The sequence below is a fragment of the Excalfactoria chinensis genome, chromosome 6, assembly GCF_039878825.1.
Source record: "Excalfactoria chinensis isolate bCotChi1 chromosome 6, bCotChi1.hap2, whole genome shotgun sequence".
NCBI lineage: Eukaryota > Metazoa > Chordata > Aves > Galliformes > Phasianidae > Excalfactoria > Excalfactoria chinensis.
The window spans coordinates 19,777,360-19,803,551 of NC_092830.1; the positions used below are offsets into that span (position 1 = coordinate 19,777,360).

A 26,192-nucleotide genomic window follows, 5' to 3' on the forward strand; every position below is an offset into this window, starting at 1 on the left:
AGGACTAGAGGGAATGGTTTCAAGCTGTGGCAGGGGAGATTCAGGCTGGACATTAGGAAACATTACTTCTCAGAAAGGGTGGTGAGGAACTGTAATGGACTGCCCAGGGAGGTGGTGAAGTCACTGACCCTGGGGGCGTTCAAGGAATGACTGGATGCTGTGTTGAGGGACATGGTTTAGTGGGAGTTGTTGGTAATAGGTGAACGGTTGGACTGGATGATCTTTTAGGTCTTTTCCAACCTTGGTGATTCTATGATTTTATGATACTATATGTGACCTTGATTTTGTGAAACAACTGTGTCAGCCTGGTTTGATGGGAGTAGTTGTGATTCCTAGGCAGTTCTCAGGTGAGTCATCAGAGATTCTGGATGAAATGTAGCCCTTTCTGTGCTTCACCCTTGAAAACAGTGGTTCGCAAATGTATGTACTGCCAAAATGCGATCACATGAATAAGGCATGACTGTGCAGCAAGGGATACTTTCTCTGGAAAGAGAGAGCATATGAAGGCCAGGTAAAAAGATATGATCAGACTTTCCTTTGACTTTTGTGTGATTGAAACTCCACATTCCACATGAAAATTCACAGGAAATACATTTATGTCTACTGAAAAGGGACTCACAGATATACCAAAAGAACTGATGGTTTTTTTTAGGCCATTTCCTTTATTGGAAGAAAATGAATCCAATTCCTTTATTGAAAAGGAAAGCGAAGCTGCTTATTTAACACAGGTCAAAGGACTGTTTCTAGCCAATATGTAATGAAGTATAAAATTACACACCATAAAAAGTACCAGCACTGCACTGCACCCTCCCCATGCTCTGGTTTCAGCACAGTGTAAACATCATACCAATGATATCTTGTTGTGAGTAACAGGCATGCACCCAAGACAGGGTCAGGGCCACTCAGTGGGTTAGAGCTGCCACCACAATGGACCAGGGCAAGGCTGTCTGTAGGATGTGTCTGCCTTACAGCAATCTCAGATGTATAACTATAACTTCAGTGCCTCAAGTGGAACACCACTCCCACAGTATGAACACTGGAACAATGAACTTGGAGTGAAATAAGTAGTATAATGAACACACTTGAGATTTTTTAAACATGTAGGCCACTGCTGTGTTTGACACAGGGTGTGCCTTTAAACACCATTTCATATCTGACAGTACCTGCTTTGCAAAACAAGGAAAAATCAAATGACTGATTTGGAGAACTGATTAAATAAGCCATGTGATCAAAAACCTGTTGATTACATAACAAGGCAAAACCCTTCAGTATATAAAGGCACAGTCAGCCACAACAGCAACATCAGAAGCTTGTGCCCACCTGGGAAATGTTGCTCTTGGGAGCAGCCAGTGTTGTTCTCCTGGTTTGTGTTGCTTGCCTGCTCTCCATTGTGCAATGGAGGAAAAGGTCTGGAAAGGGGAAGATGCCTGAGGGACCAGCTCCCCTTCCCATCGTAGGGAACATACTGCAGGTGAAACCAAAGAATTTAGCCAAAACTCTGGAGGAGGTAAGGATTCCTATATTTCCTCTCAGATTCTGCTGATAGTGAGCAATGTGTGGGCTGTGTGTGTGGGGATGATGTGTGGTTATACCCTGCTGAGTGGCAACAAGCAAGGAGCAGAAAAGCCCTGGGGATTTCAGCTGGCCCCTTCACTGCTGCCCCCCCTGCTTAGGGGCTGATGGCTCACTAATGCTTGTCTTGAGAGAACCAGGCATTACTTAACATCTACAGCTCCACAACACTGCAAAGACTTCAGCAGGAGGCAGCAGCCCAATCACTTTTCAATCCCTCCTCTCTAACTGCTCCACGGCCATGTTCCCTCTTGCATTTTGACAGCTCTCTAAAAAATATGGGCCAGTCTTCTCAGTGCAACTGGGTTCAACTCCAGTGGTGGTGCTATCTGGATATGAGGTGGTGAAAGAAGCCTTGATTGATCGTGTGGATGAGTTTGCTGCCAGAGGACACATGCCTATCGGAGATCGAGCTAACAAAGGACTAGGTATGTTCACGGACTGAGCTTCCTCAGAGGAAAGGGGAAGTGCTGAGGACAAGTATGGCAGGGGAGGGCTGGAGCAAATGATACATGAGGGCAGACAAAGAGAAGAGGGTGAGTGCCACAGGGACAAGAGAAGGCAGAGCAGCTATCAACCTCTGGCTCCCACTGCCTGAAGAGGGTAAGAGAGACATGTAGCTGGACTTGTCTCATGAGTGCACAGTGAAGGGCAAGAAGCAACTGAGCCATATTGCAGCAAGGGAAGTTCTGTGTGGTTACAAAGAATGAACTGTCAACAAGGAGGTTGGTTATGTCTTAAAGAAGGCCAAAAGTGGGCTCCTGGACTACAGCATCTCCAGAGGAAGCCTCCAAACCACAGTGCTATGTCAGTGCTCCCACAGAAACAGCACTCACTCTCATTGCAAGCCTCCACTCAGCTCAGGTCCAGCACACCAATGACAGGCCTGGCCTCTTTCTTCTTCCTCAACAGGCATTATTTTCAGCAACAACGAGGGATGGTTACAAGTGCGGCGGTTTGCTCTCACCACTCTGCGTAACTTTGGGATGGGGAAGAGGAGCATTGAAGAGAGGATCCAGGAGGAAGCTGAGCACTTGCTTGAAGAGTTCACTAAAACAAATGGTACGATCCACTTCTAATATAGCCTACATTTGCAAAAAAGGAACGTGCCAAGGGAGCCCATGTTCTTAGCACACGCTGTGGAGCTTCCAATCTTGGAGATACTCAAAAGATGTCTGCACTGGTTCCTGAGGCAGTGGCTTGAGGCAGCACTCCTTGAGCAGTGGGCAAGGAGGACTCTCAGATGTCTCTGAACGGTTCTGTGAGTCTGGTAGTGCACCTTCCTGTGCATTTGATCCCTGAAAGCTGTTAACAGTGACACAATCATGCATAGTTCCTTTTGGAGAACATCTCTGCTTTCATTCGGAGACTGTGAATTCCCACTGTCCACTGCAGCTCACAATACCCACAGCAGCCATAGGTCTTCTTTAATTATTTCTTTACCTGTTTATAGATTGTAACTTTTCTGAACTCACAGGAATGCCCTTTGACCCAACATTCAAGCTGAGCTGCGCTGTCTCCAATGTCATATGCTCCATTGTCTTTGGGAGACGATATGACTATAAAGACAAGAAGTTCCTGTCCCTGATGAACAACATGAACAACGTATTTGAGATGATGAACTCCCGCTGGGGACAGGTACATTCAGCAGACATTTCAGAGTGGGAACAGGAGGCCTCCCTCACAGGGAAGTCTCTTTTAATTCTTCACAGTAGGACCTACCAACACGCTGCTGCAGAAAAGGGAATATCTTCAGGATATAGTTGCACCCTTGTCACACTATGGCAATGGCATTGGAACAAGATGATCTTGATGGTCCTTTCCATCCCAAGCCATTCAGTAGGAATGGGCAGTTAAGCACTGGAATAGGCTTTACAGGGTGGTGGTTGAGTCAGCATCCCTGGCTGCGTTTAAAAATTATTTAGATGTGGTGCTCAGGGAAATGACTTAACAGTGGGTCATTTGAGTTAGGGTAGTGCGGTTAGGTTGCAGTTGGATGTGATGATCTTTAAGGTCTTTTTCAACACGAGCAACTCCACGGTTCTATGAATAACTGAAAATTCAGACCAGGCTCAAGCAGGTCCCCATTGCTTTATTGGAACTCCCCGTCACACAGCCCTACTGCTTGGCTCAGTTGTGGGTATTGAAGCTGCCTTAGCTTTTTGTTAATCACAAAGAATAGGGCAACTGTCACTCCGGTGACCTCTCTGTTTCTTTCCTTCCAGTTATACCAGATGTTCTCCTACATCCTGGATTACTTGCCTGGCCCACACAACAATATATTCAAAGAAATTGATGCTGTAAAAGCCTTCGTGGCAGAGGAGGTAAATCTGCACCAAGCCTCCCTGGATCCCAGTTCCCCACAGGATTTCATCGACTGCTTCCTTAGCAAAATGCATGAGGTAAGGAGAGAGCATACAGCCTCAGCTCATTCTAAAACACACCTAAGCTGAATCACTTTCCTTCTCATAACCAATATTTATATCAGACTTACTCCTTCCCCATTCTCAGCCATGGCAACAGGTGTATGCAGTGGAATTACGCTAAGTTTTGACTGACATGATCTCACCAGGTACTAACCAGGGGCACTTGCAATTTGGTCTGGCAGCTCTTGTACTGGATAGAAGGTGGCATAAGAAGGGCAAGAAGGCAGCTGTGTACCAGACAGCATTCAGCTGCAGATCAGCATGCAATTCGGGCTGGCTTGCAGCCTTTTAGTAGCATTGTAGGGCCCCAGAAGGCTGCTGCACCTTAGCAGAGAGATTCAACATATCTGGAAGAACCATACTCTTCAATTCAACATGATAAACAGAATGACATTTTCTCTAGGAAAAAGACAATCCCAAATCACACTTCCACATGACAAACCTGATAACCTCAACCTTTGACTTGTTCATTGCGGGAACAGAGACAACCAGCACCACTACACGATACGGGCTGCTGCTTCTTCTCAAGTATCCAAAGATACAAGGTAACAGTCTACAGTATTTCTTACCTCTACTATTCTTTAGGGTCTGACACAGATCTCACAGTAATTCCCTCTCCCAACATTATTCTCACATACTCTACATACATAGTCAAAATCCTTGCAACATCATACCTTGCATGGCTGTTAGAGACCTCAAGGCTTCACTGGCAACAGGAGCAAACGCTGCCCACCCTCTACATGACCTGACCCCCCCCAACCCCTAGAGGCCAGGGACTTGACTGTATCTACACCTTTATAACTTGGTCCTCCTATTTAATCAAGTTGTTAAAAAGCTTTCTTGGAATAGGCTGAGTGGGGAGAGGCTTTCCAGACAATTCCAAAATCAGCAGAAATGTCCCCATCATCAGTAATTTGATATTGGACCCACGGGATTTGAGGACTGTTTACGACAGTCTGCTTGGGTGGGAGTTGCCTTGTTCACCCATCTTACCAGCGGTGCTTCTCGTGGCAGAGAAAGTCCAAGAGGAGATTGACCGGGTAGTGGGACGATCACGAAGACCTTGCGTGGCTGACCGGACCCAGATGCCCTACACAGATGCAGTGGTCCATGAAATCCAGCGATTCATCACCCTCATCCCTACAAGCCTCCCTCATACTGTAACCAAAGACATCCACTTCAGAGACTACATTATTCCCAAGGTTAGCAGGCACGCTCAATCCAGACTGGCAACAGAATATCAGCACTGTTGCCCTCAGGCTGACAGATACTGGCCAGTAGCAACAATTGCTGGGACTGGACCTTGTCCTCACTCAGGCCTTCATAAAGGAAATATCTCCACATTCCCAGGCTCCTGTAGCTTCCCTGCAATGCCCTGTTGCTGCTCTGTGTGCCAAGACTGGAACACTAGCTCTGCCCAGCACCTCTGCTCTCTTGCTCTCCACACTGGCCAGTTAGGGGAAAAATGCAAAGCTCACAACAAAACATAGCTGTGTCACCTCACACAGGCACCGAGCTGCTCACCACACTCTGCTGGATCCTGTTCCATGGTACTCCCATTTCTACACTAAGTCCAGCCTTAGCTTGGCAGGGAGCAGGATTAAGTGACTCAGTACTGCTCCCCTTCATGTTCTGCTCTTCTCATGTCACTGCAGGGCACCACAGTCTATCCCCTCCTCAGTACTGCACTGTATGACAGCAAGGAGTTTCCAAACCCAACTGAGTTTAATCCTGGACATTTCTTGAATGAGAATGGCACCTTTAGGAAGAGTGAGTTCTTCATCCCCTTCTCAGCAGGTAAGGCACAGTTTCCTCCCACAAGAACTCTGGTCCTTCAGCTTTGGTGACCACACATGCTCCCAGCCCAGTCCTGACAGAGCTTTCTCAGCACTCACTGCCCTCTGTATCATTCCTCCCTGCTGATCCCTTCCCTAGCCCTGTTGCACACCTTGGTTGGCGCCTGACAGATTTTCAAAGCCCTCCCTGGGAGCTGTTGATGGAATGGCATGCAGGGGACCCATTCTCATTTTCTCAAGTACCTGTCACCTTCATACGCATCCATTAAAGCCAGCCTTATCCAACTAGCCATCCAAGTAGCAGCTCCACTTTTCCCATGCTCCTCTAAGGTAGGCCACTACAACTAGCAACCATCCAATAGCCCCAGCCCTCCACTCTCACCCGACCTTTGTATCACCTCACACTCAAATCTTCTCCATTCCTCCTCTGTGTTCAAGACTTCTCCTGCTCCTGTTCTGCCTTCACACATCCAGCCAAACCTCCACTCACCTCACTGCTGTGGCTGCATCTAGTCAGTAAGGCTGCATACATAACACGAGGGCTCGCTACAAACTCTGAGCCACTCAACAGCACCTGCTCAGACCTTTTGCTTGTGTTTGCTTCCAGGGAAACGAATATGTCCTGGAGAGGGCCTGGCACGTATGGAGATATTCTTACTCCTCACCACCATCCTACAGAACTTCACCTTGAAGCCTGTTGTCAGCCCTGAGGAACTCAGCATCACCCCAACACTGAGTGGGACAGGAAACGTTCCTCCCTACTACCAGCTCTGTGCTATCCCCCGCTGAGGGGCACAAAACTTCACTATTCAGTTCCTGAGCCAGTCTGCTCCTTTACAGCTCCCCAACTCAAACCAGAAGCAGGAGCATTGCCCCAACAACCCAAAGCCTCCATGAGGACAGCACACAGACAAAGTGCCAGGCAGATCAAACACAGATGCTCTGAACACCTCCCAGAACTGCTCATCCTCACCACAGCACAGAAGGTGATGTTGCACCCCACTGCAATGACACTCTGCATATGCTCCCTGAGCACAGCAGTCCCACTGAACAGCTGATTGCTTCACAACTGTGACTCCATAGCTGCCCATCACCTGCTCCTATGGCCGTACAATTCCCACTGAGAGCATTACACTTTGCAGATGGAATGTGTTGCATATGTGTATGCTAACAATCCAATAAAGAACATCTGTTTCTGAGGACTTGAGCTCTTCTTTTTCTTTTGCATATGTGTATGCTAACAATCCAATAAAGAACAGTCTGTTATGTGGACTTGAGCTCTTCTTTTCTTTGGGTTAGGACCATGTCTGCAGCCACTGCTTCACACAACAGAGTAGGTCAGAGTGCATGTGGGAAGTGCCGTGCATGCAGGGCTGTCCTCCCAAGCGTGAGGCCATGCCTGCTTCACCAATGGACTCACTGCTGCTGCCTGCAAGGATTCCAGCCTGTATGATGCCCACAGGAGCCTGACAGAAAGCTGCATCATCCCTCCTGGATGACAGCACACACCCAGATCAGAGGCAGAAGGAAGCCAGAGCTTCAATGTCATTCCCCTTTCATCGCACCTCTGCCCACTATTGGGAGCCCTTCATAATTATCAGGCATGCTATGGCCCATACATTGCACAGGCTGGATGGGCTGGGCACACCTTCACCATGGCTCCCCTGTCTCCCTGAAGCATTACCTGATACAACACTGACTATCAACATGGCCCCTCAGCACCTTGCTTGAATGAAGAACGGGCTGCAGAAACCACTTCTCACACAGCATGCCCGTCTGAAATCATAGGAGAATAAACCCTCCCACTCCACATTTCAGATGAAATATCTTCTGTGGGAGAACAGAGGAAGGGACGGTGTAATTGAGAGAGAAACCACTCTGAGTAAGGAGGAATAGAGAATGGAGGAAAGTTGCCATCCCTGGGCAAAGTATCATTGCAGGAATGACAGTCACAAAGCACAACGTTTTTCAGGCAGCAGTAGGAAAGCATTGCAAAAAAGGTTCTGAACATACACGTTCGTATCAGAGCAGCTCCTTCCTTTTCTGAACCATCTTCCCCAGCACCCAGACAGCAGTTGACTTTCATCCTATGCAGCGCATTCACTCAATTTATGGTGCTCTTGTAAAAGAGCATGAAAGACGCAGTCACCTGCAGAGTTCCATGGGGAACTTTGACAAGAAAGGAAGAAATTAGATACCACCATCAATAACTGCTGTGAATCAAAGTGCAAATGGCCCTGTGCACTCTGGGACTGCCTCCAGTGAGAATGCTGTCTATCTGCCCTATGCCTTGCAAGGGACGTTGTACGCCATGCAAAACAACAGAGAAACAGACATGCTACAATTGACACACCAGCCGGTGCCAAAGCCAAATGGCATTTGCAGACAGCAGGGATAACCTCTCCAAGCATCCTGTGGAAGGGGGGTGCCGGCAGCCCTGAGGTCAGGATTGGCACTGGCTACTGACACCTGCTGAAGTGAGGTCCAAAGAGAGATGGAGCAGACAGCAAGCCTACAGGAGATTCTACACAGAGGTGACATTTCCTGCAAGCTTGAGTTTTACTTGCAAATAAAAGAGACCAAGTTACAACACAGCTAGCCTGTTATATGAAAATCCCAAACACATGTCTCCAATGGATTTCCTTCAATGGAACCAGGAATGGTGAAGAGAAGGCTGGAAACTCACTTCCCCAGACTTTCACGCAGATGGAGAGGAACAACCAGTCCTGTTTGCCTTTGGCTTCTGCAAGCAGATGATAATATTCAGGAAAGCCTTAGGTGCCATTGTGACATGAAAAAGGTTATGGCTTCCGGCAGGAAAAGGTCAGAGTGAGGACACTCATGAGTTCTTCCTGCTTGTAAATAAATTCCTGTGTGAGCGCCAGGGTGGAGGGAATATTTGAAGCACACTAAAATCATCCTGATAAAAGCCAGAAATCTTGGAAGTAATCCTAGTTCCAGGGTTTGTTCTACAATTAGGGCAAAAAGAGTGAGGCAGTACTGAGAACAGAACCCTACTCCACAGAAACAGGGGAAATTTACACAAAAGCCAGCATGGGTATGAACCAGCAGCACAGAGACACCATGAAGCAATGCAAACTCCCATGACCTCCTCTGAAAAGCAAACACCCATGAACTCCACTTTCACCCACTAGAAGTTATTGGAGACGCATGAACTTCCATGAACAGCCCTGGCAATGTCAGAGCTTATGCAGAGGTTAATATTAGCACATCAAAGCCTTGTATGAACTTGCTGGCAATTCAGTTTTTCACCAGTGAATCAAGTAAAGGTATTTCAGAAGTGAAATGGAAAGTAGAAAGTTCTGGGCCTTCCACAGCACAACTTTTCCATACCACAGCATCATAGAACGGTTGTGTTGGAAGGACCATCAAAGAACATCTAGATCTAACACCCCTGCTGTGGGAAGGGACACCATCCAGTAAACCAGGTTGCTCTAAGCCCCATCCAGCCTGGCCTTGAACACATCCAGGGACAGGACATCCACAGCTTCTGTGGGCAGCCTGTTCCTGCTCCAAAACACTCTCACTGTGAATATTTTCTGCCTTATGTCAAACCAAACTATCCTCTTTCAGCTTAAAGCCATCATGCCTTGTTCTATCACTACACACAATCCACTTTTTTTCTTGGGAACCCCCCTTTAAGTGTTGGAAGGCTACTGTAAGAGGAACATCTGCCAAGCACCATGAAGCACCTGCTTTTAGCCTGGCCCTCTTAAGCTGTGGGACCAGCTGGGAATAATAAGTCCTGACGGTTGCAAGTAGACCCAAGTCAGCAGTTTAACACATTCTACTGCTCCCTGCTGCCTCCAAACCCATCACAGTGTGCTTGCACCTATTTCAGCAAACAGACACAAGCTGAGCTTCTGTCAAGAGATGGTTTTGTGTTCATAATATAGAGGTGAGAGCAGCTCATTTGTGCACTCCTCTCTGGAGCTCCAGATGGCCCTTCCAGCTCTTCCTCTCCTGATGAGTTCTTCCCCTCACTGGGCAGTCCAGCAGTTCTGCCTGCTTTTCCTAGTGTTTCCCCCTCTTGATGCACTGATTGCTCATTCCATGGCATAAGTGCAAAAAGCTGAGTGACAGTGCTCTCTGTTGCAGGTGTCAATGCTTCAGATCCTACACACAGGCTGCTAACATGGAAGCACAGAAAGAGTCCCCGGCATGCAATTGATGGATAACTAGTGAGCTGTGGACATGAGAAAAGAGATGATTTCCATTAAATACACCTGGCTCTGAACTGCAGCACTGTTTGCATTCACTGTGTCCTTAACAACTGGTGTCAGGAAGGCTTCAGGAACAAGCACAGATGACTTCCCTCAGTGATAACTGGTACAAACAATGCTGAAGAATAGGAAGTCAACGTGCTGCCTATGTACATAGGACATGCTCTATAAGAGTACATTACAGGGAGCACCTCAAGTGGAACACCACACCCATGCTATGTACTTGTAACTATGAACTTTGAGGGAAATAAGTACTCTGATAAGCAGACACAAAACTTCTTAAACTCCGTTGGCCACTGCAGATGTTTGACACAAGGTGTGTCATTAACCAACAGCCTGAGAAGACCTAATTTTGCAATACAGAGCAGTCTCAGAAGTAAAACAAGGAGTATTAGGTAACTCAGCCATGTGATCAAAAACCTGTTGATTACATAACAAGGCAAAACCCTTCAGTATATAAAGGCACAGTCAGCCACAACAGCAACATCAGAAGCTCGTGCCCACCTGGGAAATGTTGCTCCTGGGAGCAGCCAGTGTTGTCCTCCTGGTCTGTGTTGCTTGCCTGCTCTCCATTGTGCAATGGAGGAAAAGGTCTGGAAAGGGGAAGATTCCTGAGGGACCAGCTCCCCTTCCCATCGTAGGGAACATACTGCAGGTGAAACCAAAGAATTTAGCCAAAACTCTGGAGGAGGTAAGGATTCCTATATTTCCTCTCAGATTCTGCTGATAGTGAGCAATGTGTGGGCTGTGTGTGTGGGGATGATGTGTGGTTATACCCTGCTGAGTGGCAACAAGCAAGGAGCAGAAAAGCCCTGGGGATCTCAGCTGGCCCCCTCACTGCTGCCCCCTATTTAGAGGCTGATGGCTTGAGAGGACCAGGCATTACTTAACATCTACAGCTCCACAACGCTGCAAAGACTTCAGCAGGAAGCAACAGCCTGATCACTTTTCAGTCCCTCCTCTCTACCTCCTCCACAGCCATGTGCCCTCTTGCATTTTGACAGCTCTCTGAAAAATATGGGCCAGTCTTCTCAGTGCAACTGGGTTCAACTCCAGTGGTGGTGCTATCTGGATATGAGGTGGTGAAAGAAGCCTTGATTGATCGTGCGGATGAGTTTGCTGCCAGAGGACACATGCCTATCGGAGATCGAGCTAACAAAGGACTAGGTATGTTCACTGACTGAGCTTCCTCAGAGGAAAGGGGAAGTGCTGAGGACAAGTATGGCAGGGGAGGGCTGGAGCAAATGGTGCATGAGGACAGACAAAAAGAAGAGGGTGGGTGCCACAGGGACAAGGGAAGGCAGAGCAGCTATCAACCTCTGGCTCCCACTACCTGAAGAGGGTAAGAGAGACATGTAGCTGGACTTGTCTCATGAGTGCACAGTGAAGGGCAAGAAGCAACTGAGCCATATTGCAGCAAGGGAAGTTCTGTGTGGTTACAAAGAACGAACTGTCAACAAGGAGGTTGGTTATGTCTTAAAGAAGGCCAAAAGTGGGCTGCTGGACTACAGCATCTCCAGAGGAAGCCTCCAAACCACAGTGCTATGTCAGTGCTCCCACAGAAACAGCACTCACTCTCATTGCAAGCCTCCACTCAGCTCAGGTCCAGCACACCAATGACAGGCCTGGCCTCTTTCTTCTTCCTCAACAGGCATTATTTTCAGCAACAACGAGGGATGGTTACAAGTGCGGCGGTTTGCTCTCACCACTCTGCGTAACTTTGGGATGGGGAAGAGGAGCATTGAAGAGAGGATCCAGGAGGAAGCTGAGCACTTGCTTGAAGAGTTCACTAAAACAAATGGTACGATCCACTTCTAACATAGCCTACATTTGCAAAAAAGGAACGTGCCAAGGGAGCCCACGTTCTTAGCACACGCTGTGGAGCTTCCAATCTTGGAGATACTCAAAAGATGTCTGCATGTGCTCCTGGGACAGTGGCTTGAGGCAGGCCTGCTTGAACTGTGGGCAAGGTGGCCTCTCAGAAGTCTCTGAACGGTTCTGTGAGTCTGGTAGTGCACCTTCCTGTGCATTTGATCCCTGAAAGCTGTTAACAGTGACACAATCATGCATAGTTCCTTTTGGAAGACATCTCTGCTTTCATTCAGAGACTGTGATTTCCCACTGTCCACTGCAGCTCACAATACCCACAGCAGCCATAGGTCTTCTTTAATTATTTCTTTACCTGTTTATAGATTCTAAATTTTCTGAACTCACAGGAATTCCCTTTGACCCAACATTCAAGCTGAGCTGCGCTGTCTCCAATGTCATATGCTCCATCGTCTTTGGGAGACGATATGACTATAAAGACAAGAAGTTCCTGTCCCTGATGAACAACATGAACAACGTATTTGAGATGATGAACTCCCGCTGGGGACAGGTACATTCAGCAGACATTTCAGAGTGGGAACAGGAGGCCTCCCTCACAGGGAAGTCTCTTTTAATTCTTCACAGTAGGACCTATCAACACACTGCTGCAGAAAAGAGAATATCTTCAGGACACAGTTACAACCTTGCCACGCTATGGCAATGGCGTTGGAACAAGATGATCTTGATGGTCCTTTCCATCCCAAGCCATTCAGTAGGAATGGGCAGTTAAGCACTGGAATAGGCTTTACAGGGTGGTGGTTGAGTCAGCATCCCTGGCTGCGTTTAAAAATTATTTAGATGTGGTGCTCAGGGAAATGACTTAACAGTGGGTCATTTGAGTTAGGGTAGTGCGGTTAGGTTACAGTTGGATGTGATGATCTTTAAGGTCTTTTTCAACACGAGCAACTCCATGGTTCTATGAATAAGTGAAAATTCAGACCAGGCTCAAGCAGGTCCCCATTGCTTTATTGGAACTCCCCGTCACACAGCCCTACTGCTTGGCTCAGTTGTGGGTATTGAAGCTGCCTTAGCTTTTTGTTAATCACAAAGAATAGGGCAACTGTCACTCCGGTGACCTCTCTGTTTCTTTCCTTCCAGTTATACCAGATGTTCTCCTACATCCTGGATTACTTGCCTGGCCCACACAACAATATATTCAAGGAAATTGATGCTGTAAAAGCCTTCGTGGCAGAGGAGGTAAAGCTGCACCAAGCCTCCCTGGATCCCAGTGCCCCACAGGATTTCATTGACTGCTTCCTCAGCAAAATGCAGGAGGTAAGGAATCACCAAACCACAGCTCATCCCCAAATACACATCTGCTGATGCTTTCTCCCAGCTGGCTGCCGTGCTTAGCAGAGACATTCAACAGCTCTGGGTGGAAATAAAATTATGGGGTGACACAAGAAAGGGACACGATTCTCCTTTAAACCCAGGAATCAGCACTGCCTTTTCTCTAGGAAAAAGACAATCCCAAATCACACTTCCACATGACGAACCTGATAACCTCAACCTTTGACTTGTTCATTGCGGGAACAGAGACAACAAGTACCACTACACGATACGGGCTGCTGCTTCTTCTCAAGTATCCAAAGATACAAGGTAACAGTCTACAGTCCTTTCCCCTCTACTGCTCCCCACGTTGTGACACATCTAGTACTCTTTCTGTTTCATACACTTCATGCATGGGCATTGTCCTTGCACCCTCATACCACATGGAGACCATGCAGTGCACCCCCTCAGTGTCGCAGGTCTTGACTATGCCCACATCTTTATCACTTGGACCTCCTATTTATTCAAGATGTTAAAAAGCATTCTTGGAATAGGCTGAGTGGGGAGAGGCTTTCCAGACAATTCCAAAATCAGCAGAAATGTCCCCATCATCAGTAATTTGATATTGGACCCACGGGATTTGAGGACTGTTTACGACAGTCTGCTTGGGTGGGAGTTGCCTTGTTCACCCATCTTACCAGCTGTGCTTCTCGTGGCAGAGAAAGTCCAAGAGGAGATTGACCGGGTAGTGGGACGATCACGAAGACCTTGCGTGGCTGACCGGACCCAGATGCCCTACACAGATGCAGTGGTCCATGAAATCCAGCGATTCATCACCCTCATCCCTACAAGCCTCCCTCATGCTGTCTCCAAAGATATCTACCTCAGAGACTACGTCATTCCCAAGGTTAGCAGGCACGTTCCTGCCAGTTTGGCAATAGAGTGTCAGCATTGTTGACCTCAGGCTGACAGATACTGGCCAGTAGCCACAATTGATGGGACTGGAACTTGTCCTCACTCACGCCTTCATAAAGGAAATATCTCCACATTCCCAGGCTCCTGTAGCTTCCCTGCAATGCCCTGTTGCTGCTCTGTGTGCCAAGACTGGAACACTAGCTCTGCCCAGCACCTCTGCTCTCTTCCTCTCCACACTGGCCAGTTAGGGGAAAAATGCAAAGTTCACAACAAAACATAGCTGTGTCACCTCACACAGGCACCGAGCTGCTCACCACACTCTGCTGGATCCTGTTCCATGGTACTCCCATTTCTTCACGTCCTCTTACATGATCATACCACTAAGTCCAGCCTTAGCTTGGCAGGGAGCAGGATTAAGTGACTCAGTACCGCTCCCCTTCATGTTCTGCTCTTCTCATGTCACTGCAGGGCACCACAGTCTATCCCCTCCTCAGTACTGCACTGTATGACAGCAAGGAGTTTCCAAACCCAACTGAGTTTAATCCTGGACATTTCTTGAATGAGAATGGCACCTTTAGGAAGAGTGAGTTCTTCATCCCCTTCTCAGCAGGTAAGGCACAGTTTCCTCCCACAGGAGCGCTGGTCCTTCAGCTTAGGAGACCACACATGCTCGCAGCCCAGTCCTGACAGAACTTCCTCAGCACTCACTGCCCTCTGTATCATTCCTCCCTGCTGATCCCTTCCCTAGCCCTGTTGCACACCTTGTTTGGCGCCTGACAGATTTTCAAAGCCCTCCCTGGGAGCTGCTGATGGAATGGCATGCAGGGGACCCATTCTCATTTTCTCAAATACCTGTCACCTTCATATGCATCCATTAAAGCCAGCCTTATTCAACTTGCCATCCAAGTAGCAGCTCCACTTTTCCCATGCTCCTCTTATGGAGCCCACTACAACTAGCAACCATCCAATAGCCCCAGCCCTCCACTCCCACCCACCCTTTGTATTCCCTCACTCTCCCATCCTCTCCATTCCTCCTCTGTGTTCAAGACTTCTGCTGTGGCTGCATCTAGTCAGTAAGGCTGCATACATAACACGTGGGCTCGCTACAAACTCTGAGCCACTCAACAGCACCTGCTCAGACCTTTTGCTTGTGTTTGCTTCCAGGGAAACGAATATGTCCTGGAGAGGGCCTGGCACGTATGGAGATATTCTTACTCCTCACCACCATCCTGCAGAACTTCACCTTGAAGCCTGTTGTCAGCCCTGAGGAACTCAGCATCACCCCAACACTGAGTGGGACAGGAAACATTCCTCCCTACTACCAGCTCTGTGCTATCCCCCGCTGAGGGGCACAAAACTTCACTATTCAGTTCCTGAGCCAGTCTGCTCCTTTACAGCTCCCCATCTCAAACCAGAAGCAGGAGCATTGCCCCAACAACCCAAAGCCTCCATGAAGATAGCCCACAGACAAAGTCCCAGGCAGATCAAACACGGATGCTCTGAACACCTCCCAGAACTGCTCCTCCTCACCACAGCGCAGAAGGTGATGTTGCACCCCACTGCAATGACACTCTGCATATGCTCCCTGAGCACAGCAGTCCCACTGAACAGCTGATTGCTTCACAACTGTGACTCCATAGCTGCCCATCACCTGTTTCTATGGCCATACAGGTTCCACCAAGAGCAACAACTTTGCAGATGGAATGTGTTGTGTATGTGTATGCTAACAATCCAATAAAGAACAATCTGCTTATGAGGACTTGAGCTCTTCTTTTCTTTGGGTTAGGGCCATGCCTGCAGCCACTGATTCACACAGCGGAGTAGGTCAGAGTGCATGCAGGCAGCACTGTGCATGCAGAGCTGTCCTCCCAAGTGTGAGGCCCTGCCTGCTTCACCAATGGACTCACTGCTGTTGCCTGCAAGGATTCCAGCCAGTGTGCTGCCCACAGGAGCCTGACAGAAAGCTGCATCATCCCTCCTGGATGACAGCACACACCCAGATCAGAGGCAGAAGGAAGCCAGAGCTTCAATGTCATTCCCCTTTCGTCGCACCTCTGCCCACTATTGGGAGCCCTTCATAATTATCAGGCATGCTATGGCCCATACATTGCACAGGCTGGATGGGCTGGGCACACCTTCACCATGGCTCCCCTGTCTCCCTGAAGCATTACCTGATACAACACTGACTATCAACATGGCCCCTCAGCACCTTGCTTGAAAGAAGAAGGGGCTGCTGAAACCACTTCTCACACAGCATGCCCATCTGAAATCATAGGAGAATAAACCCTCCCACTCCACATTTCAGATGAAATATCTTCTGTGGGAGAACAGAGGAAGGAACGGTGTAATTGAGAGAGAAACCACTCTGAGTAAGGAGGAATAGAGAATGGAGGAAAGTTGCCATCCCTGGGCAAAGTATCATTGCAGGAATGACAGTCACAAAGCACAACGTTTTTCAGGCAGCAGTAGGAAAGCATTGCAAAAAAGGTTCTGAACATACACGTTCGTATCAGAGCAGCTCCTTCCTTTTCTGAACCATCTTCCCCAGCTCCCAAACAGCAGTTGACTTTCATCCTATGCAGCGCATTCACTCAATTTATGGTGCTTTTGTAAAAGAGCATGAAAGACGCAGTCACCTTCAGAGTTCTATGGGGAATTTTGACAAGAAAGGAAGAAATTAGATACCACCATCAATAACTGCTGTGAATCAAAGTGCAAATGGCCCTGTGCACTCTGGGACTGCCTCCAGTGAGAATGCTGTCTATCTGCCCTATGCCTTGCAAGGGACGTTGTACGCCATGCAAAACAACAGAGAAACAGACATGCTAAAACTGACACACCAGCCAGTGCCAAAGCCAAATGGCATTTGCAGACAGCAGGGATAACCTCTCCAAGCATCCTGTGGAAGGGGGGTGCTGGCAGCCTTGAGGGCAGGAGTGGCACTGGCTACTGACACCTGCTGAAGTGAGGTCCAAAGAGAGAAGGAGCAGACAGCAAGCCTACCAGAGACTCTATGTAGAGCTGAAATGTCCCGCAAGCTTGAGATTTACTTGCAAAGGAGCTGTTGTGACTGGTAAAGGCATACGGCTTCCAGCAGGAAATGGTCAGAGTGACAGCAACTCATGAGTTCTCCCCACTTGTAAAAAAAATTCCCGTGCGAGCGCCAGGTTGGAGGGAATAATTAAACACACCAAACTCATCCTGATAAAAGCCAGAAATCTTGGAAGTAATCCTAGTTGCAGAGTTTGTTCTACAATTATGGCACAAAGAGTGAGGCAGTACTGAGAACAGAACCCAGCAACCCAGGAACAGGGGAAATTTACACAAAAGCCAGCATGGGTATGAACCAGCAGCACAGAGACACCATGAAGCAATGCAAACTCCCATGAAGCCCTCTGAAAAGCAAACACCCATGAACTCCACTTTCACCCACTAGAAGTTATTGGAGACACATGAACTTCCATCTGCCCTGGCAGTGTCAGAGATTATGCATCAAAATCTTATCTAAACTTGCTTGCAATTCACTTATTCACCAGTGAAGCAAGTAAAGGTATTTCAGAAGTCAAATGGAAAGTAGAAAGTTCTGGGCCTTCCACAACAGAACTTTTCCATACCACAGCATCATAGAATGGTTCTGTTGGAAGGACCATCAAAGAACATCTAGATCTAACACCCCTGCTGTGGGAAGGGACACCATCCAGTAAACCTGGTCGCTCTAAGCCCCATCCAGCCTTGGCCTTGAACATATCCAGGGACAGGGCATCCACAGCTCCTATAGGCAGCCTGTTCCTGCTCCAAAACACTCTTGCCTTGAATATTTTCTGCCTTATGTCTATCCAAACTACCCCCTTTCTGTTTAAAACCATCACGCCTTGTCCTATCACTACACACCTTCCACTTCCTTGTGAAGGCCTAACTTCACAGGAGAGGGGCTCCAGCCCACCCATGTCCTTTCACAACCCTCCTCTGGACCTGCTACAGCTAGTCCGTGACTCTCTAATCCTGGGACATTCTTGGTCTCAGAAGTGCAAAGCAGAGCAGGAGAATTACATCCCTTGACCAATAGGCCACATTTCCTTATATGCTGTAGTATACAACTGGATTTTTAAGACATGGGAGCTCACTGCCAACTCTGGTTTAGTCTTTCATACAACAATGCCTCCAAAAATTAAACCAAAATGCTGCAACATTAAGAGCAGACTTCCCAGTCTGTTCTTGTTTTGGAGATTGCCTCAAACAAGTGCACCTTCAAGTGAGCTTTCACCAATGTCCTGAAACTCTGATGCAGTCACATTTCAAGTCCATCAAGGTCCATCCAGTCAGCATCAGTGCAGCAGAGAGTACCAGTGACACCACTGAGCTTAAAGACACCCTCAAATCTGATGGGTGAGCACTCAGAAGACAGCACCCTCACACACCCCAAGCAGTCAGCACAAAGGAAACATTCCCTTCCCAGCCAGGAGGAAAGGTGAGCTGCAAACTCCCTTGACCACATGCCAGCAAGCCAGGGTCAGCAAAAGGGCTACTCCAAGTCCCTGCAAACAAAACAAGGGGACCAAGCAACCCCCAGAAGAACACAGCTCCAAACACAGCCAGGGACTGCCCTACAACACCCATCCTGCTCTCCTGCCAAGCACTATGAAGCACCTGCTCTTAGCCTGGCCCTCTTAAGCTGTAGGACAAGCTGGGAATAAAAAGTCCTGACGGTTGCAAGTAGACTCAAGTCAGCAGTTTAACACATTCTACTGCTCCCTGCTGCCTCCAAACCCATCACAGTGTGCTTGCACCTATTTCAGACAACAGCCACGGAGTGCAGGCTGAGCTTCTGTCAAGAGATGGTTCCGTGTTCACAACATAATGCTGAGATCAGCTCATTTTTACACTTCATTCTGGAGATCCAGATGGCCCTTCCAGCTCTTCCTCTCCTGATGAGTTCTTCCCCTCACTGGCCAGTCCAACAGTTCTGCCTGCTTTTCCCAGTGTTTCCCCCTCTTGATGCACTGATTGCTCATTCCATGGCATAAGTGCAAAAAGCTGAGTGACAGTGCTCTCTGTTGCAGGTGTCAATGCTTCAAGTTCTACGTACAAGCTGCTAACTTGGAAGCATAGACAGAGTCCCCAGCATGCAATTGATGGATAACTAGTGAGCTGTGGACATGAGAAAAGAGAAGATTTCCATTAAATACTCCTGGCTCTGGACTGTAGCACTGTTTGCAATACAGGATGCATCAGGACAGTTGCAGGAATGATCCCAGTTTTTGGGGTTTTTTTGTTTTGTTTGTTTTTTAATAAATCAAAGCAGCATGAGGTGCTGAGATAATACCACCACCGTGTTCAACATATGCTGCTCTACCAATGAGGGCCACTGGGAACACTGTTACCAGATGAAGAGATGGTACACAGAGATGCCCTATCCCTTTTGCATGAGATGCCACAAAGATGATGTCCTCACACTCACCCTGAATGAAAGAATCTCCACTCTACCACTCAGAAGACCAGAGCCAAGGCTGTTCTATGCAGCAATGAGGGCATCGTACAGTCCAGTCTAGAGAGCACCCTGCTGAAGCCCTAAATAGTTGCTGGTTTGTCTCCAAGGGTTTTTCATGCCTTGTCTCTGTTTGGTTGCAGTAAGATACGCACCCAGTCTTGTTCTCACATGCTCAGATCTTTCTCAGGTTGGGGAGCCATTCCCCAGAGACTCTCACAGGTTCTAGAATTCTTTCTGCTCTACTTGCTTCCCTCTGTCTCTCTGTCTTCTAAGAGTGCTTGAAGATGTCACTCCAAAGGAACAGTTCCCTTCTTTTATGTCTTTCTCAGCTAATTCAGTAATATCTTTCTTGTATACTACCATCTCTAGAGACATTTGTGTTCAAGTGAAATAAAACATTCCTCTCTAGAGAGACCATACTTTGCCCTGAGAGAGAAACATGGTTGACTGTTATGCATGCAAAACAACACCAGATTTACAGAATATCGCATGCAAAGTGACAAAAACAAGTGGTGTCAGGAAGACTTCAGGAACAAGCACAAATGACTCCACACAGTGAGAAGTGAAGCATAGCTAAAGAAAAGCAAATCCACAAGGCACAAATGTACAGGAGACATGCTCTACAACAGCCCATTACAGGGAGCACCTCAAGTGGAACACCACACCCATACTATGTACTTGTAACTATGAAAATTGAGGGAAACAAGTAGTCCTGTGAGCAGGCACAAAGTTTCTTAAACTCTGTTGGCCTCTGCAGTTGTTTGACAAAAGGCGTGTCATTAATCAACAACCTGAGAAGCCCTTATTTCACAATACAGAGCAGTCACAGAAGTAAAACAAGGAGTATTAGGTAACTCAGCCATGTGATCAAAAACCTGTTGATTACCTAACAAAGCAAAACCCTTCAGTATATAAAGACACAGTCAGCCACAACAGCAACATCAGAAGCTTGTGCCCACCTGGGAAATGTTGCTCCTGGGAGCAGCCAGTGTTGTCCTCCTGGTTTGCGTTGCTTGCCTGCTCTCCATCGTGCAATGGAGGAAAAGGTCTGGAAAGGGGAAGATGCCTGAGGGACCAGCTCCCCTTCCCATCGTAGGGAACATACTGCAGGTGAAACCAAAGAATTTAGCCAAAACTCTGGAGGAGGTAAGGATTCCTATATTTCCTCTCAGATTCTGCTGATAGTGAGCAGTGTGTGGGCTGTGTGCATGGGAATGACGTGTGGTTATACCCTGCTGAGTGGCAACAGGCAAGGAGCAGAAAAGCCCTGGGGATCTCAGCTGGCCCCTTCACTGCTGCCCCCCCTGCTTAGGGGCTGATGGCTCACTAATGCTTGTCTTGAGAGAACCAGGCATTACTTAACATCTACAGTTCCACAGGGAGGCACAGACTTCAGCAGGAAGCAACAGCCTGATCACTTTTCAGTCCCTCCTCTCTACCTGCTCCACGGCCATGTTCCCTCTTGCATTTTGACAGCTCTCTGAAAAATATGGGCCAGTCTTCTCAGTGCAACTGGGTTCAACTCCAGTGGTGGTGCTATCTGGATATGAGGTGGTGAAAGAAGCCTTGATTGATCGTGCGGATGAGTTTGCTGCCAGAGGACACATGCCTATTGGAGATCGGGCTAACAAAGGACTAGGTATGTTCACGGACTGAGCTTCCTCAGAGGAAAGGGGAAGTGCTGAGGACAAGTATGGCAGGGGAGGGCTGGAGCAAATGATACATGAGGGCAGACAAAGAGAAGAGGGTGAGTGCCACAGGGACAAGGGAAGGCAGAGCAGCTATCAACCTCCGGCTCCCACTACCTGAAGAGGGTAAGAGAGACATGCAGCTGGACTTGTCTCATGAGTGCACAGTGAAGGGCAAGAAGCAACTGAGCCATATTGCAGCAAGGGAAGTTCTGTGTGGTTACAAAGAATGAACTGTCAACAAGGAGGTAGGTTATGTCTTAAGGAAAGCCAAAAGTGGGCTCCTGGACTACAGCATCTCCAGAGGAAGCCTCCAAACCACAGTGCTATGTCAGTGCTCCCACAGAAACAGCACTCTCATTGCAAGCCTTCAGTCAGCTCAGGTCCAGCACACCAATGACGGGCCTGGCCTCTTTCTTCTTCCTCAACAGGCATTGTTTTCAGCAACAACGAGGGATGGTTACAAGTGCGGCGGTTTGCTCTCACCACTCTGCGTAACTTTGGGATGGGGAAGAGGAGCATTGAAGAGAGGATCCAGGAGGAAGCTGAGCACTTGCTTGAAGAGTTCACTAAAACAAATGGTACGATCCACTTCTAATATAGCCTACATTTGCAAAAAAGGAACATGCCAAGGGAGCCCACGTTCTTAGCACACGCTGTGGAGCTTCCAATCTTGGAGATACTCAAAAGATGTCTGCACTGGTTCCTGAGGCAGTGGCTTGAGGCAGCCCTCCTTGAGCAGTGGGCAAGGAGGCCTCTCAGACGTCTCTGAACTGTTCTGTGAGTCTGGTAGTGCACCTTCCTGTGCATTTGATCCCTGAAAGCTGTTAACAGTGACACAATCATGCATAGTTCCTTTTGGAGAACATCTCTGCTTTCATTCGGAGACTGTGAATTCCCACTGTCCACTGCAGCTCATGTTACCCATGGCAGCCATCGGTTTTCTTGAATTATTTCTTTACCTGTTTATAGATTGTAACTTTTCTGAACTCACAGGAATGCCCTTTGACCCAACATTCAAGCTGAGCTGTGCTTTCTCCAATGTCATATGCTCCATCGTCTTTGGGAGACGATATGACTATAAAGACAAGAAGTTCCTGTCCCTGATGAACAATATGAACAACATATTTGAGATGATGAACTCCCTCTGGGGACAGGTACATTCAGCAGACATTTCAGAGTGGGAACAGGAGGCCTCCCTCACAGGGAAGTCTCTTTTAATTCTTCACAGTAGGACCTATCAACATGCTGCTGCAGAAAAGGGAATATCTTCAGGACACAGTTACAACCTTGCCACACTATGGCAATGGCGTTGGAACAAGATGATCTTGATGGTCCTTTCCATCCCAAGCCATTCAGTAGGAATGGGCAGTTAAGCACTGGAATAGGCTTTACAGGGTGGTGGTTGAGTCAGCATCCCTGGCTGCGTTTAAAAATTATTTAGATGTGGTGCTCAGGGAAATGACTTAACAGTGGGTCGTTTGAGTTAGGGTAGTGCGGTTAGGTTGCAGTTGGATGTGATGATCTTTAAGGTCTTTTTCAACACGAGCAACTCCACGGTTCTATGAATAACTGAAATTTCAGACCAGGTTCAAGCAGGTCCCCATTGCTTTATTGGAACACCCCGTCACACAGCCCTACTGCTTGGCTCAGTTGTGGGTATTGAAGCTGCCTTAGCTTTTTGTTAATCACAAAGAATAGGGCAACTGTCACTCCGGTGACCTCTCTGTTTCTTTCCTTCCAGTTATACCAGATGTTCTCCTACATCCTGGATTACTTGCCTGGCCCACACAATAATATATTCAAAGAAATTGATGCTGTAAAAGCCTTCGTGGCAGAGGAGGTAAAGCTGCACCAAGCCTCCCTGGATCCCAGTGCCCCACAGGATTTCATCGACTGCTTCCTCAGCAAAATGCAGGAGGTAAGGAATCACCAAACCACAGCTCATCCCCAAATACACATCTGCTGATGCTTTCTCCCAGCTGGCTGCCGTGCTTAGCAGAGACATTCAACAGCTCTGGGTGGAAATAAAATTATGGGGTGACACAAGAAAGGGACACAATTCTCCTTTCAACCTGAGAATCAGCACTGCCTTTTCTCTAGGAAAAAGACAATCCCAAATCACACTTCCACATGACGAACCTGATAACCTCAACCTTTGACTTGTTCATTGCGGGAACAGAGACATCAAGCACCACTACACGATACGGGCTGCTGCTTCTTCTCAAGTATCCAAAGATACAAGGTAACAGTCTACAGTATTTCTTATCTCTACTATTCTTTAGGGTCTGACACAGATCTCACAGTAATTCCCTCTCCCAACATTATTCTCACATACTCTACATACATAGTCAAAATCCTTGCAACATCATACCTTGCATGGCTGTTAGAGACCTCAAGGCTTCACTGGCAACAGGAGCAAATGCAGCCCACCCACCACTCCACCTCCCACTACTCCACCCTCCACTGGCCAGGGACTTGACTGTGCCCACAACTTTATAACTTGGTATTCCTAGATAATCAAGTTGCTAAAAGGCTTTCTTGGAATAGGCTGCACTGGGGAGAGGAATTCCAGACAACACCAAAATCAGCAGAAATGTCCCCATCATCAGTAATTTAATAATGAACACACGGGATTTGAGGACTGTTTACAACAGTCTGCTTGGGTGGGAGTTGCCTTGTTCACCCATCTTACCAGCTGTGCTTCTCGTGGCAGAGAAAGTTCAAGAGGAGATTGACCGGGTAGTGGGACGATCACGAAGACCTTGCGTGGCTGACCGGACCCAGATGCCCTACACAGATGCAGTGGTCCATGAAATCCAGCGCTTCATCACCCTTATCCCCACTAGTGTCCCTCGTGCTGTCACCAAAGATGTCCGCTTCAGAGGCTATGTCATTCCCAAGGTTAGCAGGCACGCTCAATCCAGACTGGCAACAGAATGTCAGCACTGTTGCCCTCAGGCTGAATGATACTGGCAAGTAGAAACAATTGCTGGGTCTGGACCTTGTCCTCACTCACGCCTTCATAAAGGAAATATCTCCACAGTCCCAGGCTCCTGTAGCTTCCCTGCAATGCCCTGTTGCTGCTCTGTGTGCCAAGACTGGAACACTAGCTCTGCCCAGCACCTCTGCTCTCTTGCTCTCCACACTGGCCAGTTAGGGGAAAAATGCAAAGTTCACAACAAAACATAGCTGTGTCACCTCACACAGGCACCGAGCTGCTCACCACACTCTGCTGGATCCTGTTCCATGGTACTCCCATTTCTTCACGTCCTCTTACATGATCATACCACTAAGTACAGCCTTAGCTTGGCAGGGAGCAGGATTAAGTGACCCAGTGCCACCCACCTTCATGTTCTGCTCTTCTTATGTCACTGCAGGGCACCACTGTCATTCCCCTCCTCAGTACTGCACTGTACGACAGCAAGGAGTTTCCAAACCCAACTGAGTTTAATCCTGGACATTTCTTGAATGAGAAAGGCACCTTTAGGAAGAGTGAGTTCTTCATCCCCTTCTCAGCAGGTAAGGCACAGTTTCCTCCCACAGGAGCTCTGGCCCTTCAGCTTAGGTGACCACACATGCTCCCAGCCCAGTCCTGACAGAGCTTCCTCAGCACTCACTGCCCTCTGTATTATTCCTCCCTGCTGACCCCTTCCCTAGCCCTGTTGCACACCTTGTTTGGCGCCTGACAGATTTTCAAAGCCCTCCTTGGGAGCTGCTGATGGAATGGCATGCAGGGGACCCATTCTCATTTTCTCAAGTACCTGTCACCTTCATATGTATCCATTAAAGTCAGCCTTATCCAACTAGCCATCCAAGTAGCAGCTCCACTTTTCCCATGCTCCTCTTATGGAGGCCACGTACAAGTACCTGCCATCCAGTAGCCCCAGCCCTCCACTCCCACCCACCCTTTGTATTCCCTCACTCTCCCATCCTCTCCATTCCTCCTCTGTGTTCAAGACTTCTGCTGTGGCTGCATCTAGTCAGTAAGGCTGCATACATAACACGAGGGCTCGCTACAAACTCTGAGCCACTCAACAGCACCTGCTCAGACCTTTTGCTTGTGTTTGCTTCCAGGGAAACGAATATGTCCTGGAGAGGGCCTGGCACGTATGGAGATATTCTTACTCCTCACCACCATCCTGCAGAACTTCACCTTGAAGCCTGTTGTCAGCCCTGAGGAACTCAGCATCACCCCAACACTGAGTGGGACAGGAAACGTTCCTCCCTACTACCAGCTTTGTGCTATCCCCCGCTGAGGGGCACAAAACTTCACTATTCAGTTCCTGAGCCAGTCTGCTCCTTTACACCTCCCCAACTCAAACCAGAAGCAGGAGCATTGCCCCAACAACCCAAAGCCTCCATGAGGACAGCCCACAAAGTCCCAGGCATATCAAACACAGATGCTCTGAACACCTCCCAGAACTGCTCCTCCTCACCACAGCACAGAAGGTGATGCTGCACCCCAGTGCAATGACACTCGCAGAGGGACCGTGTTGCATATGTGTATGCTAACAATCCAATAAAGAACAATCTGCTTATGAGGACTTGAGCTCTTCTTTTCTTTGGGTTAGGACCATACCTGCAGCCACTCCGCACACAACAGAGTAGGGCAGACTGCATGCGGGCAGCACTGTGCATGCAGGGCTGTCCTCCCCAGGATGAGGCCCTGCCTGCTTCACCACTGGATTTGCTGATGCTGCCTGCAAGGATCCCATCCAGTATGATGCCCACAGGAGCCTGACAGAAAGCTGCAGCATCCCTCCTGGATAAAAGCACACACCTGTCTCAGAGGCTGAAAGAAGCCAGAGCTTCATTGCTGTTCCCTTCTGTTGGGACCTCTGCCTGCAGTTGGGATATCTCTGATTCATTAAGCACACTTTGGCCCAGCCTTTGCCTAGCAAGAACAGAGAGAAATTGCCATCCCT

The 26,192-nt window shown here is 48.1% G+C and overlaps 3 protein-coding genes across 5 annotated transcripts; all 3 read left to right on the top strand.

The window, feature by feature from the left end:
• Window positions 1-1,327: 1,327 nt before the first annotated feature.
• LOC140253752 (cytochrome P450 2C9-like) lies at window positions 1,328-6,785 on the top strand. 2 transcript variants are annotated; one of them, XM_072339544.1, is made up of 9 exons: window positions 1,328-1,507; window positions 1,838-2,000; window positions 2,485-2,634; window positions 3,050-3,210; window positions 3,798-3,974; window positions 4,402-4,543; window positions 5,013-5,200; window positions 5,654-5,795; window positions 6,402-6,785. In XM_072339544.1, the coding sequence occupies exons 1-9, from the start codon at window positions 1,328-1,330 to the stop codon at window positions 6,581-6,583; spliced, it is 1,485 nt and encodes a 494-aa protein (XP_072195645.1). In that variant the 3' UTR covers window positions 6,584-6,785. The 2 variants fall into 2 exon arrangements, with proteins under 2 accessions (XP_072195645.1, XP_072195646.1); XM_072339545.1 differs by lacking the exon at window positions 5,654-5,795.
• Window positions 6,786-10,549: 3,764 nt separating this feature from the next.
• On the top strand, window positions 10,550-15,683 carry LOC140253760 (cytochrome P450 2C9-like). Its single transcript, XM_072339577.1, has 9 exons — window positions 10,550-10,729; window positions 11,043-11,205; window positions 11,690-11,839; window positions 12,255-12,415; window positions 13,003-13,179; window positions 13,362-13,503; window positions 13,893-14,080; window positions 14,557-14,698; window positions 15,253-15,683. The coding sequence occupies exons 1-9, from the start codon at window positions 10,550-10,552 to the stop codon at window positions 15,432-15,434; spliced, it is 1,485 nt and encodes a 494-aa protein (XP_072195678.1). The 3' UTR covers window positions 15,435-15,683.
• Window positions 15,684-20,530: 4,847 nt separating this feature from the next.
• Window positions 20,531-25,523, top strand: LOC140253753 (cytochrome P450 2C9-like). 2 transcript variants are annotated; one of them, XM_072339546.1, is made up of 9 exons: window positions 20,531-20,722; window positions 21,053-21,215; window positions 21,696-21,845; window positions 22,261-22,421; window positions 23,009-23,185; window positions 23,368-23,509; window positions 23,981-24,168; window positions 24,645-24,786; window positions 25,342-25,523. In XM_072339546.1, the coding sequence occupies exons 1-9, from the start codon at window positions 20,543-20,545 to the stop codon at window positions 25,521-25,523; spliced, it is 1,485 nt and encodes a 494-aa protein (XP_072195647.1). In that variant the 5' UTR covers window positions 20,531-20,542. The 2 variants fall into 2 exon arrangements, with proteins under 2 accessions (XP_072195647.1, XP_072195648.1); XM_072339547.1 differs by lacking the exon at window positions 23,009-23,185.
• The last annotated feature ends 669 nt before the right edge of the window (window positions 25,524-26,192 follow it).